The sequence below is a fragment of the Colossoma macropomum genome, unplaced genomic scaffold (assembly GCF_904425465.1).
Source record: "Colossoma macropomum unplaced genomic scaffold, Colossoma_macropomum, whole genome shotgun sequence".
NCBI lineage: Eukaryota > Metazoa > Chordata > Actinopteri > Characiformes > Serrasalmidae > Colossoma > Colossoma macropomum.
In genome coordinates, this window is record NW_023494787.1 from 22,438,933 (window position 1) to 22,453,475 (window position 14,543).

At 39.4% G+C, this 14,543-nt stretch overlaps 1 protein-coding gene across 3 annotated transcripts in view; it reads left to right on the plus strand.

The window, feature by feature from the left end:
* Positions 1–14,543, plus strand: part of LOC118805574 (cytoplasmic dynein 1 intermediate chain 1) — an 81,832-nt gene that overhangs the window by 53,092 nt on the left and 14,197 nt on the right. For all 3 annotated transcript variants that reach the window (XM_036566460.1, XM_036566462.1, XM_036566461.1), the window contains 4 exons: positions 2,753–2,899; positions 5,320–5,433; positions 6,118–6,251; positions 7,905–8,049. In XM_036566460.1, the coding sequence (XP_036422353.1) occupies positions 2,753–2,899; positions 5,320–5,433; positions 6,118–6,251; positions 7,905–8,049 (540 nt within the window). The remainder of the gene's footprint in view (positions 1–2,752; positions 2,900–5,319; positions 5,434–6,117; positions 6,252–7,904; positions 8,050–14,543) is intronic.

Below are 14,543 nucleotides of genomic sequence, written 5' to 3' on the forward strand. Positions count from 1 at the left end.
ATTCAGTTATTATACTTTAGCCTTTTTAACAATTACTAAAAAACTTTTATCAAACTAATATTGAAGATATATAGTTAAGAGAGCGATCTGTTGAAGAGCAGGGCAAAAATGTCCCTTGCAGTGTAAAGGGGGTTGCCACCAATTCTTCTAAATCCCACCATTATTAAATGATGAAAATGTAAACAAATTCATTCAGTGTGGTTTGATGTGAAATGTTCCTTGCTAGAGAAACTTACTGTGTCAGAATTGCTCACTGTGGTGGAGATGGTGGAACCAGACGTCTAAATAGTTGAGTGCCTCTAAATTCTCTTTAACAGAAAGTTAATGCATGAACTAGTTATGAATATGTTGCCTGATGCCTGAAACATTACAATTGTTTTGAGAAAGGTTTTGATCTTTAATGTTTTAAAGCACATCTATGCCAGAGAAGTACATGCAGGGTATTGTAAGGTAAAATAGTAACAGAAGAAAACTTATTTTGTAAGATTAAAAGATTTTAACTTTAGATTTTAAAATGTTATCATTAAAAGCGTTACATACAAAAACTCGGAAGACACATGTAGGTTAACTGGTTAGTTTGCATAGTTAATAAATTGGCTGTATTTGTGTTGTGGACATTGTGACCCCAGGTTCCTCTCACAACCACTGTAAAGAAATTGGAGTAAGTTTCTTTACAATCAAACCACTCTGAATGTTTTTGTTTGCATCTCAACGACTAAATTATGCAGATTTTTTTTTAATTGTTGGAATTCTCTTTTTACGCACTTAATGAATAAAAACAACTGCATGCTGTTATCTCCAGAATGGTCCATTTGTCCTGAAATGTTTATACAATTTAAAGGGCAGTTGGAGTCCTCAAATAGTGCAAAAAAAAACCTGAAAAATTGGACTAGGTTTTGATATGACAGAGATAAAATAAGATACATGCTCTTATCTGAAATCTGTGTTAATGTAAGAAATTTTTAATCCAGAGAGATTTTGGGCCATTTTTGTTGTTCATCATTAAATTATGAGGTTTTAAAGATACATATGTCAAAGCTGCAAGCATCATAATCCAGAGCACTATGCTGATACTAGCACTGGTGCCTGAGAGCAGAAAGCCTGTGGCTAAAGCAGAGGCTTGTGGTGGGGGGGTTTGAGTGAGGTCGGCTCTGCTCGACTCCTGCCTGGGCTGGCTCTCCTGAGAGGAGGTTTCAGGTTACGATACTTCATTAAGTCTCTGATTAATGGCTTCATAGTGGAGTTATTACCCTCTTGTTGTGGTGACCTGGGCTTGTGTTCATTAGCTCAGTAATGAAGCTCCAGTCTGGGGGAACGTGTCCCTGACGCATGACTACAGCAAACAGAAGAAGGAGAGTTTATGAACCTGAGGAGAAAGAGAGAGAGAGAAAGAAGAGAGAAGGAGGACAGAATAAGACATTGAGAGTTTGAATGTAAAAGGTATACTGTAAGGAGAGGGGTCAAAGGTCAGGCTTGAGGCTCTGATTGAAATAGCGGAGTGTCTTAGTGCTGCAGTGCCCTCTCGTCACTCAGTTAGCATTAAGGCTTTACTGATCACTAATCATGGAGCAGAAGCACTTATTTCAACAGGCCCACTAATCAGAGCAGCCACAGGGAGGAAACAGGCCTAGAGAAAGCCTTTCCAGTTCTTAAGATATACTGATCAATTTATTAACTGACATGTTGGCTTTGGAAGCCCGCTTGCTGTTTTTCACTAGTGACAGCCAATTCTAAACACTTTATCTGTTTTCTATCATGTATTTCGCAGTGTGTTCCTCAGTGTCTGTCCTAGTTGAGGTTTTTTAGTCAGTCACACAGTCAAATCTATTTTCCGAATTTCCAAATAATCCGACCATCAAACAGTTTTGTCTTAATGCGCTTAAACCTTAAACCAGATTGGTCTGGGTGTTGTGTGTGCAAACAAACCCAACTCTGGGATCTTTTGGTGGCCAGCGCTTTATTTTTACCCTTCCAGCATGGTTTATTTTAAATCCTTTTTAAAAAACCGCCTCACATATGAGGCTGCTCCCGAGTCTCTTTGGAAGCCGTATTTTTTTAAAGGGGGGAAAAGAACGAAAGAAAAGAGAAGCATGTTTTCTTTCGCTCTGGTTTGTTTTCCACTCACTTTAAAATGAACTCTGGGTGCATGACTTGGCCGCCACAGCTGGTGTGGTGAAACACGGAGACAGTCTCTCTCGCGTTTTGCCTCAGCAGACGACTGCAGAGTGCTAAAGAAAACAAGCCTCTCGCACTTCTGTCCCAGTGCAGGCCCGTTTCACTTAAGTGGGTAGGGAAGGCATGACAAAACAGAGGAACCCCGGGTCCGTATGATAATTGGCCTGAAGAGCTAATTGGGAAAAATGCTGAGTGAAGATCTATCAAAACTTGTCTGAGAGTTTAGTCGCTCCTTTTTGAGGGAACTTCGTGTGAAAATATGAAAGCATAAGCTCACATTTCATTTGACGGGCATTCATGAGGAACGGAAAACTCAATAAAAGTGAAGACAGAGGGGAAGTTCAAGGCCAAGCCTGTCACAACAAAAGCCACGCTTCTCGCTCCGCTGCCCACTGCTTATGGTGCTGTAATATAAAACTGCTGGGCCTACAATCCCCTGCATTGTTGTATTTTTGCCCCAAAACCCACCCTTGCGCAAGATCTTTACAGTGAACTCATCAGCATCATGCCTCTCTCTCTCTCCTTATTTCACTCACTCTCTCAAACTAATTATCTTGTCCTCTGTTCTCCTCCCAAGTCCCCTGTTGTGTCTGTGGGCTTCGCCCGGTTTCATCCTAATCTGCTGGTGGGTGGCACATACTCGGGGCAGATCGTGCTCTGGGACAACCGCAGCCACCGGAGGACCCCGGTCCAGAGGACGCCCCTCTCCGCAGCTGCACACACTGTAAGCACTACTCAACATCTACAAGACATTTGCAGCATCATCCATTCACATGAAGCATGCTTTTGCTAAAGCTATGAGTAAGGCTAGGAGTAAGTTGGCATCCTAGCCGAAAGATACCACATGGAACAAATTCTCTATTCAAATTATGCAAGCACTTACTATGTTACCACCACGGACAACTTGTATCCACAGTCCTCACTTTTAAACCAATAATGTACACAATTTTCACAATATCAATGTATCAGAAATGTACGATCAGCCAAGACACATTGGATGTCCCAAGATTGCTGCTTTAGTTTTGCACTGGCATAATTAGGCATCATTTTTTGGCTATGCAGTGATTAGTAAATTCTGTTTGACATGTATTAACTTGAAAACAGTAAAAAAGATTTGGTGTTTTATCTTACTGATTTTGTTGTTTTTTGTAAATATATGCTCATTTTAAATTTGGTGCCTGCAGCACTAAAAAAGTTAAGAGAGTAGCAGATGTTACATCCCCTTTTCTTTTAACAGCACTTAATTGTTTATGGACGTAAGATACCAATTCTTTGTTTATGCAAGTCTTCAGCTGTGTATGAAGCCATCATTGTCATATTTTGGGCTTCATAATGTGCCACGTTTTCAATAGGAGACAGGTCTGCATGGCAGGTAGACCTGTCTAGCACCTGCACTCTCTGTTTATGCAGTCATGCTTGCAATGTGTAGTGCATTTCAGTGTTAATGTGGCCTTCACAGTTGTGCAGGATACCCATGCCATGGGCTCTAATATGCCCCTATACCATGACAGCCCCTAGCTTTTGAACTTTACACTGGTAACAGTTTTGCTCAGAGATGTCCATTATTTCTGTAAGCAGTCTGAAAAATTGATTCATCAGACCTCAGTACATGTTTCCACTGTGCATCAGTGAATTGGCTTGGGCCCAGAGAAGTCAGTAGTGTTTCTGGGCATTGTTGACATAAGGCTTTAGATGTGCATAATACAGTCTCAACTTTTGTGGATGCAGCGATTAACAGTGTTTGACAGTGGTTTGTCAAAGTATTCCCAGCTTCATGCGGTGATATCCATCTCAGAGGCATGTTGTGAATGTGTGGAATTTTAGATCACTGCATTCTTCTTTATCAGCATTGCACATTCTGTCCCAACCTTTTTGGAACTGAGGTTTGTACTTTTGTCTATTTTATAGACAACGTTCTGTCATTTGTGTCAGAAACCACATTGACATGACTTGAGATGACATGGTTTGGGGAAAGTGTGTGGTGATTTATGCATACAGTTTTTAGGAAGATAATGGAAAGGTCTAAGTCTTCTTTTTCTTGTAATTTAGACATTTTTTAGATTTTCAGCTTTGTACCTTCAGTGTAAAGCTAAAGAAGTGAACTTTGGCTGATCAGCGACACTTGAAACGAAGGGATAAAGTGTGATTGATTTTTTGTAAAATTATTGCTTTAAGATGATCTTAACTCTACAACACCATCATCCTCAATTAGCATGAAAGAGAGGCTTGAACCAGTACCTGGAGCTAGACTCTTTCAGCACAGTCAGAGTCAATGAGCCCCATCTAACTCCATGTCATGCAATAAAGAGAGCACAGGCCAGAGGTGGAGGCAGCGGAGGTGGATAGGCCTCATTGTGCTACACAGCCACACACATGGCCTCTGAATGCCATACATGCTGAAGGTTTAAACTCCCGTGCCCTCAATAATGAAAGCCTATGTCCCGACCCCCAGCTCACCGAGCTGCCGGCCCCTCTCAAAGAGCCCATTGTGAGCCTAAAACAAAAATCAATTTGACAGCAATAATGACATAATGGATTCACACAATCGACTGTATTTGCACAGCGGCAGATGCCAGTGGCAAGTTTAAGTAAGCGACTGCTGCACACATCCGTTATCTTCTGATGGAGCGCAGGGCCAGTGCCAGTATTCAGAGGAGCATGTGTGGTATTTTAGGATGTTTGCTTCATAGGCTGTATCAAAGGGCCAATTCTGAAGATATTATGAGATACTTGCTGTTTTACATTTAGCTTATAGATCAACTCAGATGTCCACAGTTTTCCGCTTTTCCACAGTTTATACAAGATTAGACAAGATAGCCAGCTTTTTCAGTTTTGCACTGGTGGATTAGTATTGGATGCTTATATCCTATGAGTTAGCTTTGTGCTGACTATATGACCACACATGTTCCTCAGACCATTTCAAGTTATTAAGTAATCTCACATATAGACCTGTGTGCTTATATGACAGGCTGTCTATAAAAATGGATGAAAATATTGACTTAAATCAGGCTGCAGGATGCCTGCTACTACTGTTTTTAGCCATGCAGTGTACTTTTTACCCCATCAAGTGTGAAAGGGGCTACGTGTCCAATGTATACTATGTAGACTGATGTAAAAACCTTGTTTTCCTTTCTCATGCTTTAGCATCCAGTGTACTGTGTAAATGTTGTTGGGACCCAGAACGCTAACAACCTGATCACAGTGTCCACAGATGGCAGGATGTGCTCCTGGAGCCTGGACATGCTCTCCCAGCCACAGGTCAGTAGCAGTACAGGTCCACTTTCCATGCCTTTTCACCAACCATACTCAAACCCTTTTGCAGCAAGCTTAGCATCAGTAAGAGCTGTGGTGACTCTTATCTAATTAAACTGAGCACTTCTTAAAGGTTTTTCTGTTATGCAGTTTTTGCAGCTGCTGACTGCAGTCAAAGAGCTATAGCAATTTATATGCCCTCACAGAAAAGTCACATGAATTTCACATGTGGTTTTTGTACACTTCTCATGTGAAAAATGTAATTACATGTGAAAAAAATGTGTCAAAACATGGTTTTTGCATGCTTCATATTTGAAATATATGTGACATTTCTGTAAGGGATGGCTAACACTGTGGATTAGTATTAACAGTGGTATTTCATATTATATAAATTTCCGAATCACACTAATATTTGTCTGCGTTAAAACACATTATTTTAGCATTATGTTAGCAATCGCCAAGTATCAAGCCCTTCTGCAGCTGTTGTGATCAGTGTGAAGCTCTTATCTAGTTAAGCCAAGCACTGTAATATGTTTCTGTTGTCTAGTATTTGCAGTTCTACAGCAAGCTGTCAGAGCAAATGTCATGAGCAGTATCAGTCTTAAAATAAATATCTGACATTATATATTAGCATTGCATTGTATTAGTTGTATTAGCATTATGGAAATAAAGCCTATTTGTGTGTTACAGGAGAGCATGGAGCTGGTATATAACAAGTCTAAACCAGTAGCTGTGACTGGGATGGCCTTTCCTGCAGGAGACGTTAATAATTTTGTGGTGGGCAGTGAAGAGGGAACAGTGTACACAGCATCCAGACATGGCAGGTTAGTGGAGCATACTAAAACACACAAGCGCACAAACTCTCAGTGGTCATTTTATTAGGTATATCTACTGTATACCTGTACCTAATGAGCTGCCATAGCTTTTACAGTCAGAAAGCTGTAATACAAATATTTTTGGAACCATTGTTATACTCAGAAGTCAGCTGACTGATTGCATCAGAGTTTTGTACCCTGTGTGGGTCGTGTCAGCTCGTACTGGCCTCTAGTGACCTGGTTTTGACCAAAGGGTAGGAGTTGGCTGGTTTTTTATAATGCATTTGTAAACACTGTTTATGCAGAAAGTTACAAATACTGCTAAAGCATAAACTGAGTGGGCCTTCCATTGTGTATGACTCCCCTTTCTATGCAAGTCTGCTTAGTCAGAGACGCCTTAAGGACAATGCTTGCAAAATGTGAGTAAGAGTTGAAAGTATGAGCAATTCAACGGGCTTATTCATTGAGTAAGTACAGAGATTTTAACTTTCACTGTGCATGACATCAAATTCTGATGCACTGTTTTAGCTTCATACTTCTGTTTGTAAATGTTTACAAATATGTATATACAGATATATAGCCACAGTACTGTGCAAAAGTCAGACACCACTCTTTTGTTGATTTCATTTCCAGTCAAATCATCCATTAAGTACAAGTGATTCATTTTTCAGTGTCATGTTCACGTGAAATGTGCAAAAAACACATTTACAAGTAATCACGTCTTTTCACATGTAAACACATTTCACACAGTTTTTCACATATAATTAATGATAAAAACATTTTTAACATGTGATTTGTGTGCAAAAATCACATTTATTCACATGTGAAATTCTTGTGACTTTTCTGTAAGGGTGTATTTAAAAGAAAATTACACAGAAGCCTCCAATACTAAGTGCAACATCACATCAATCTGTGTTTAATTATCCATTCTTTACTTGTGTACGCTCCCAAGCACAAGCAAGCAACTACCCAAACACACATTAGCCGCCTTGCAAATTTCTTTCTCATGCATCTAAAATGGCTAAAGGATAAAGTCAAGGGAAAATCATTGAAAACTCAACATTGTGGAAACCATCAGTGAGAAACAGAAATTTACACTAGAACACCGAAACAGGACATCTGAGATGTGAAATAAGGTTTTATTGACTGATTAAGTTTGTAATTAACTTCTAATACTGAACTTTCCAGACATGGAAGCATCTGTTCAGATTTCTTTGAACAACTGAAAACAAGTCTTTGGAAAAGAATAGGGGCTGTAAAGTGTAGACCTACTAAATACTGAAAAAAAATAGTTTTCTGCTTTTTTCCTAATGCTAAAAAATGAAAACGTGTACTTAGTGGCCGTTTTGGCTGGAAATTAAATAAAAGAAAGGGTGGTCTCACACGTTGGCAGAGAAAGTTATTTATGAAAGAGGCCACTGGACTACTTCATTAACAAATTAAAAAATATATATTATTCAGTTCTCCTCTATGTGTATTCCTATTTACTTTTGTCTTTAAAAGATGTTGAAGCCTTCTGGGTACAGATACAGAGAACATAAATCTGATAATGTGACCACTAAGTATGTAGACACACAGAAACATTGCTCACATACTTTATTTACCTTAGAGTCGAATAAAACAGTTGACCAGTGCTGATCATAGTCCTGTGCTGTCCTACAGTAAAGCTGGCATCTGTGAGATGTTTGAGGGCCACCAGGGGCCAGTAACTGGCATCAGCTGTCACAGTGCTGTGGGCCCTGTGGACTTTTCCCACATCTTTGTCACCTCGTCCTTCGACTGGACTGTCAAACTGTGGAGCACTAAGGTAAGAGAAACCAAGAACCCTCATTTAAACCACACCCCAGCCAGACATCACCAACATCCTTACCGTTTGGTCATTCAGTAGATCAGTGAGTGAGCAATGCTGCATGTTTGTCATTTCCTCTAAGTCGAATTTTCAGTGTGACGCATATGATCATTTGATTAGCAGTCTGGTTATCCTTATCAGGTATGCTGTAAGTATAAATAACCGTGAAATGTGGACTGGTGAGAACTTTTGCAACTACAGACAAAGTTTCAGGGTCTGTCATCAGCGTGAAATATTTGGAATTAATTCATGAATCCAGTCAAAACAGTGTTTTGCATGAGATGTTTACATAATTGTGCTTTGTACATCAAAGCACAGAAAACATCAGAGAGTGTTTAAAGAAAAGCATTGCCATCTATTCACCAAAGAGGTTGCTTACTGTTTTGTAAAAACAGAATTATGTGTTCTGGTTTGAGGAGTAGTGTTTTTCATTCTGTTGCTCTGTGTTTAAGCATTGAGGGATTATTCAGTGCTGGACAAGAAATGTTGCATCAATTATTTAGTTCACGCATATTCCGTTTAGGACGCTGTGTCTATGGGAATTTGCTCTAACTGTGCAATACAGCCCCTCATTTGACTAATTCAGTTTGAGTCAGGTATCTCCCTTGTTACAGCATAGCTGTAGACATTAAGGCTCCTAGTTGAGCTCCTAGTTATATTTAAGTGGTTAAGGCAATTGAAAAACTTCACTTGTACACTGTAGAAAGTGGAACAGGGCAGAAGTGGATGTGAAGTGTTTTTGAGGTTTGAACTGATGTAAGATACTGCTATTGTTCATCTAATCTATTTATTTTGATTTGCATTGTTCATTCAAGTATTTATTTAATTAGAATGAAACCAGTTAAAATGCTCGTTGCCATATGACTTGATTTTTTGGATTGAATGGACATTTTTTACACACACATATACTTGTAGCAAAAAGATTTCTGTATGTAGTGTTTGGTGATGTGTAACCATTTATTGTGTAACCATGTAAACAGTGAACCATTTAAAAAGGTTCTATAAAGAAATGTATTAAGTAGGTTCTCCATTAGGGAGATAATATTACTACTACTACTACCACCTCAACTGCTGCTACTACTATTACTACTGGCTCTACTGCTACTACTGTTAGTACTGCCTCTACTGCTACTGCTACTACTACTACTACTACTGCCTCTACTGCTACTGCTACTGCTACTACTACTACTGCCTCTACTGCTACTGCTACTACTACCACTAAAACTACAATCACAAACTACTACTACTAATAATACTACCTATTTTATACAGCTCTATGTAGAACCTGTCAAAAAGAATGGTTATTGATGATGATGATGATGATGATGAAGACGATGACAATGTTGATGACTGTTATTATTATTATTGACTAGAATATAATAACTGGCCAGCCAGATAGAGGCAAATGTAGCATACATAGAAAGGCATATGTGAGAGTAATTTTCTAGACTTGTTGTTCTTTGGAAATATAACTATTATCTACAACCAAATAAGTGTATAATCATATAACCATGTCATAACTATAGCATATCTTCGTACCCTTACAGAAGAGTCACATGAATTTCACATGTGAATCAAATACACGTGGTTCTTGCACACATCACGTTAAAAATGTATCATGTGAAAAAACGTGTGATTGCATTAAATAAAAACATGTGTTCATGTATGAAAACTTGCTCACGTGAAAAAAAACGTGCTTACTTGTAAACATGTGGTTTTCACACTTCACATGTAAAATATATGTAACTTTTCTGTAAGGGTGTAGTAATTACATAATGTTCCTATGGCCATACTGTGAGCTCTCTATCCTCCTACTTCATGTTGTCCATGTAAACATATTGTCAGTGAGTTATAACAGCACTGAGGGTGAGGACAGTGAGTGTGTCTGGGACAGACAGAGAGCAGTGTGTGGGTCTGCTGTAGACTCGGTGCGGCTGCTGGCGGGATGGTGGAGACAGGGTGATGATTACGTGTCCGAGGCTCCAGGCCCGCTGGACTGGAGCCTGTGGCCTTGAGTTCTGCTCACCAACAGAGGAAGGAAGGAGGACAGAGCCGCTCGACTGAAGTTCAAACCACAGAGACGAGAGAAAGAGAGAGAGAGAGAGAGAGAGAGAGAGAGAGACAGAGAGACAGAGAGACAGAGAGGGAAATGGAAGAGTGTGGACACGGCTCTGCTCTCAGATGATGCTGCCCTGCATGTCTGGAGACATGGGCTTGGACCACATTCACCACAAGGAGAAGAGAGAGAGAGAGAGAGAGAGAGAGAGAGAGAGAGAGAGAGAAAGAGAGAAAGAGAGAGAGAGAGAGAGAGAGAGAGAGAGAGAGAGAGAGAGAAAGAGAGAGAGAGAGAGAGAGAGAGAGAGAGAGAGGAAAGTAGAAAAATGGTAAAGATAAATGTGAGCAAAGAGGGAGTGAAATAGAGAAGTGAGAGAAAGCTTAAAGAAACATATTAAGTAATGTGGTCAACAGTGAAAAAGTAAACGATGGAAAAGAGGACAACAACCAGAGAAGTAGAATCACATTACTATGGCAGAAGACTGATCAACCAAACAGTGCTGAAATATTTAAAACCAGAATTAAAAGTCTTAAAGGGCCCATATCACAGAATATTACATTTTTCTTTTTATTTTTAAGTAAAAGAGCTTTTGTAATATGTAAAAATTGTTCATTGATATTAGTGTTTCTTTTCTTTTTGTTATATTTTAAATTGTCTCGTGTTACAATTTATACTGTTTTATTACATTTTTAATATTAGTGCACTTTAATGTTTTGTCATTTTTAAGTGTAGCTGTGCTGATGTTTTTTATGCATTTTTATGCATTTCTTTTACGGTGTCCTTGGGTACCTTGAGAGGAACTTATAAATCCAATTGTATTATTATTATTATTATTATTATTAGTAGTAGTAGTAGTAGTAGAAGTAGTAATAGTAGTATTAGTATTGTTGTTGTTGTTGTTATATAAATTTCAAAACAGTTCAACAGTTCAATCCTCATTTCATACAGTCCATATAAGACCACTAGGTCTGATTTCCTCACGTTTGTGATGTCACTGCCATGAACATATTTTCATAGGAATGCCCCCTTAGCCTGCATCCGCTAGGTGATACGTTGAAGTGATAGAGTGTTTTTACTGCAGATGATTTGTAGCGCAGTTACTGGAGTGAAAGATGTGTGCAAAGACGATTAAAGTTGCGCTCTTCCTAGCCTGTTTAATTCAAAGGGATAAACCAAAGGAAGAAGGGGTCATATAAAAATAAAACATGGCTATTTTTGCTACATAAAACCACGCGAAGATTAGAAATGAACCTCAATAAAAAAACGGCCTGTTGTAGAACCCTATAACATATACTGTACCTTGTGCATTTTAACACATAAAAAACATTCTTGAAGTTCTGTGGATACATGGATGTTGTTTTGTCAAGGGACATGGTCAGAGATGGTGGTGGCGGTGCGGGGGGGGGTTCCCTTTGCCTGTGAGGAGAGCCGCAGGAATGCTTGCCTCTCCCTTGTTCCTGTGCCGCTCTGGGCACACCTTGTGTTGGTTAGCCAGTGTTTGTTTACCTAAGGCCGCCAGTGAGGGCAGCCTGTACCCACTACATCTGTCTGCACACTCATTACATTAGAAACCTTGCATTTCACACTTGCACTGATGTGCAAATAGTATAGCTTCAAGTACAACCCTGTTTCCAAACAAGTTGGGACGCTGTGTATGATGTGCAAATCATTTAAACTCTGTATTTAATTGAAAATAGTGAAAAGACAACATATCAAATGTTGAAACTGAGAAACTTTGTTTTTTAAAAAAATATATGCGCATTTTGAATTTGATGCCAACTACACATTTCAAAAAGTTGGGACTAGTATAACAATTAGTGCAACAATTCAAAAAGAATGTTTCTCAATGTAAAATAGCAAAGAACTTTTGCTTTTAATCATCTACGGTACATAATAACATTAAAAGATTCAGAGAATCTGGAGAAATCTCTGTATGCAAGGGACAAGGCCAAAAAACAGTATTTGCTGGCTGTGATCTTCGGGCCCTCAGGCAGCACTGCATTAAAAACAGACATGATTCTGTGGTGGAAATCACTGCATGGGCTCAAGAACACTTCTGAAAACTACTGTCTATGAAAACAGCGTGTCGCTGCATCCACAAATGCTAGTTAAAACTCTTAAACACAAAGAAGAAACCACATATAAACAGGATCCAGAAACACCGCTGCCTTCTCTGGGCCCGGGCTCATTTAAAATGGACTTAGATGACGTGGAACAGTGTGGTCTGACAAATTAAAATTTGAAATTCTTTTTGGAAATCATGGATGCTGTGTCTTCTGGGCTAAAGTGCACATGGCATGTGTGACGTACATCTTTGAATGGCACCATTAATGCTGAATGATACATACATGTTTTGGCAACATATGCCGCCATCCAGACAACGTCTTTTTCATGGAAGGCCTTGATTATTTCAGCAAGACAGTGCCAAACCACATTCTGCATGTATTACAACAGCATGGCTCTGTATTAAAAGAGTCTAAACTCTAAACTGGCCTGTCTGCAGTCCAGACCTGTCACCACTGAAAACATTTGGTGCATTATGAAACGAAAAATACGACACAGGAGACCCAGAACTGTTGAGCAGCTGAAATCCTATATCAAACAAGAATAGAAAAACATTTCACTTTTAAAACTACAGCAGTCGGTCTCCTCAGTTCCCAAATGCTTACAGAGTGTTGTTAAAAGAAGAGGTGATGAAACACTGTGGTAAAGATGCCCCTGTCCCAACTTTTTTGAAATGTGTTGTTGGCATCAAATTCAAAATGGGCATTTATTTTTCAAAAAACAATAAAATTTCTCAGTTTCAACATTTGATATGTTGTCTTTATCATTGCATTCTATTTTTATTTACATTCTTCACAGCGTCCCAACTTTTTTGGAAATAGGGTTGTACATGAAAAAGTCATCTGGAGACAGACTGATGACCAGGAAGCATTCAGCTTTATGCATAAATTTGGGTCAGTTTCTGCCAGGTTCTTCCATTATCCAAAAGCATTATCCTTAAGTGATTAGCTTTATGGTCTTTTCCTCCCTCTGTCTGGTTGGTGGATAACCAAAGTAAAATGAATGGAGTCCTCTCCGTTGGCATTAGTGCCCTTTATTAGTGCCCTATAAAGGAGAAAGGGGAAAAATGGCAGCCCTCACCAGCCTCCTCCATTCTGTGATTGGAAAACCCTGGCAGTGGCCTGATTTGAACCGATGTCCCACTGTGGCTGTGGCGCAGCAGTTAGTAATGATTATTCTGTCTGTGGAGCATTCCTCTTCCAGAGCTGAGCACTGGAAACTTGAAGGCTAGTACAAGTAGGGCCTCTACATCCTGAAACTCTGACACAGAATAGGATGTGGAAGGTACTAGAAAGTCAACAAAAGACACAGTTATAAGTTTCTGCAGGTCATTGTGAAAGAAAAAACAGAGGGAGTATAAAAAGACATCCTTTGCTGGCTAGGTCCAAGATACTTCCATGAAAAGTTCCTCTGAGTAGATCTAGGATCAGTTCCTCCAGACCTTGTAATTATATTCATAAGATTATGAAAAGCGAAAAACCACCTTAGATCAGCATTGCTACTTTGATATGTTTATCCATATGATCCAGGCTATTTGTGTATATGTATATATGTGGTGCTCAGTTAGGGGAGTTAAAAGACTGGAGGCTGATCTGCAGTGCTGTGGAAGGGCGAGGCCGTATCAGCGCTGGCGCCTGCAGGATTTGGCTGTGGCGTTGTGGATTAGATCTGCTGATGCTGACTGCTCCTGCTGGTTGAAGGAGATTGTCCTGGTTTGCTCATTCTGGTTGTGGAATGCAGCAGTGCTGAGCAGGTATTGTTAACCTAACCATCATTCATTTTGGTAACTGTTGAAAATGGATTCGGCTCAGTTTAGGGCTGGGCAGTGTCTGCCGACTCATGATTATGATGACATAGAATTCCTAGGAGAGTTTAGGACCTTGCATAACTTGTTAAGTGCAAAAATATGGCTCCATCCAATGCTCCTTGCCTAGGCTACTTACAGTTGTATGCAGATGTTTGGACACCCCTGGGCAAATGATATGTTTTGTTGATCTTCTAAGTAAAAAAAAAGCATACATCTGTTTGTACTGATCCATGTGTCATATCAAAATCATGCAACTCCATTCACAATTTAAAGACATCAGTTGTCCTTTACATTGTATGAACATTTCATGATGGACGGATGAATAAAAAAAATCAAAATAACCTAAAATAAAATATTGGTGCGTTAATGTTAGAGGTGTTCATTTTTATGGCCATTTCCAATTTCATTAGACCCATATTGACCAATAGCTCATTTTATTAGCCTTTCTAGATACCCAAAGCTCACACTGTGTGTGTTAAGTGTGTTACATGAAACACAGTAGTAACAATACTTATCATTACCCAA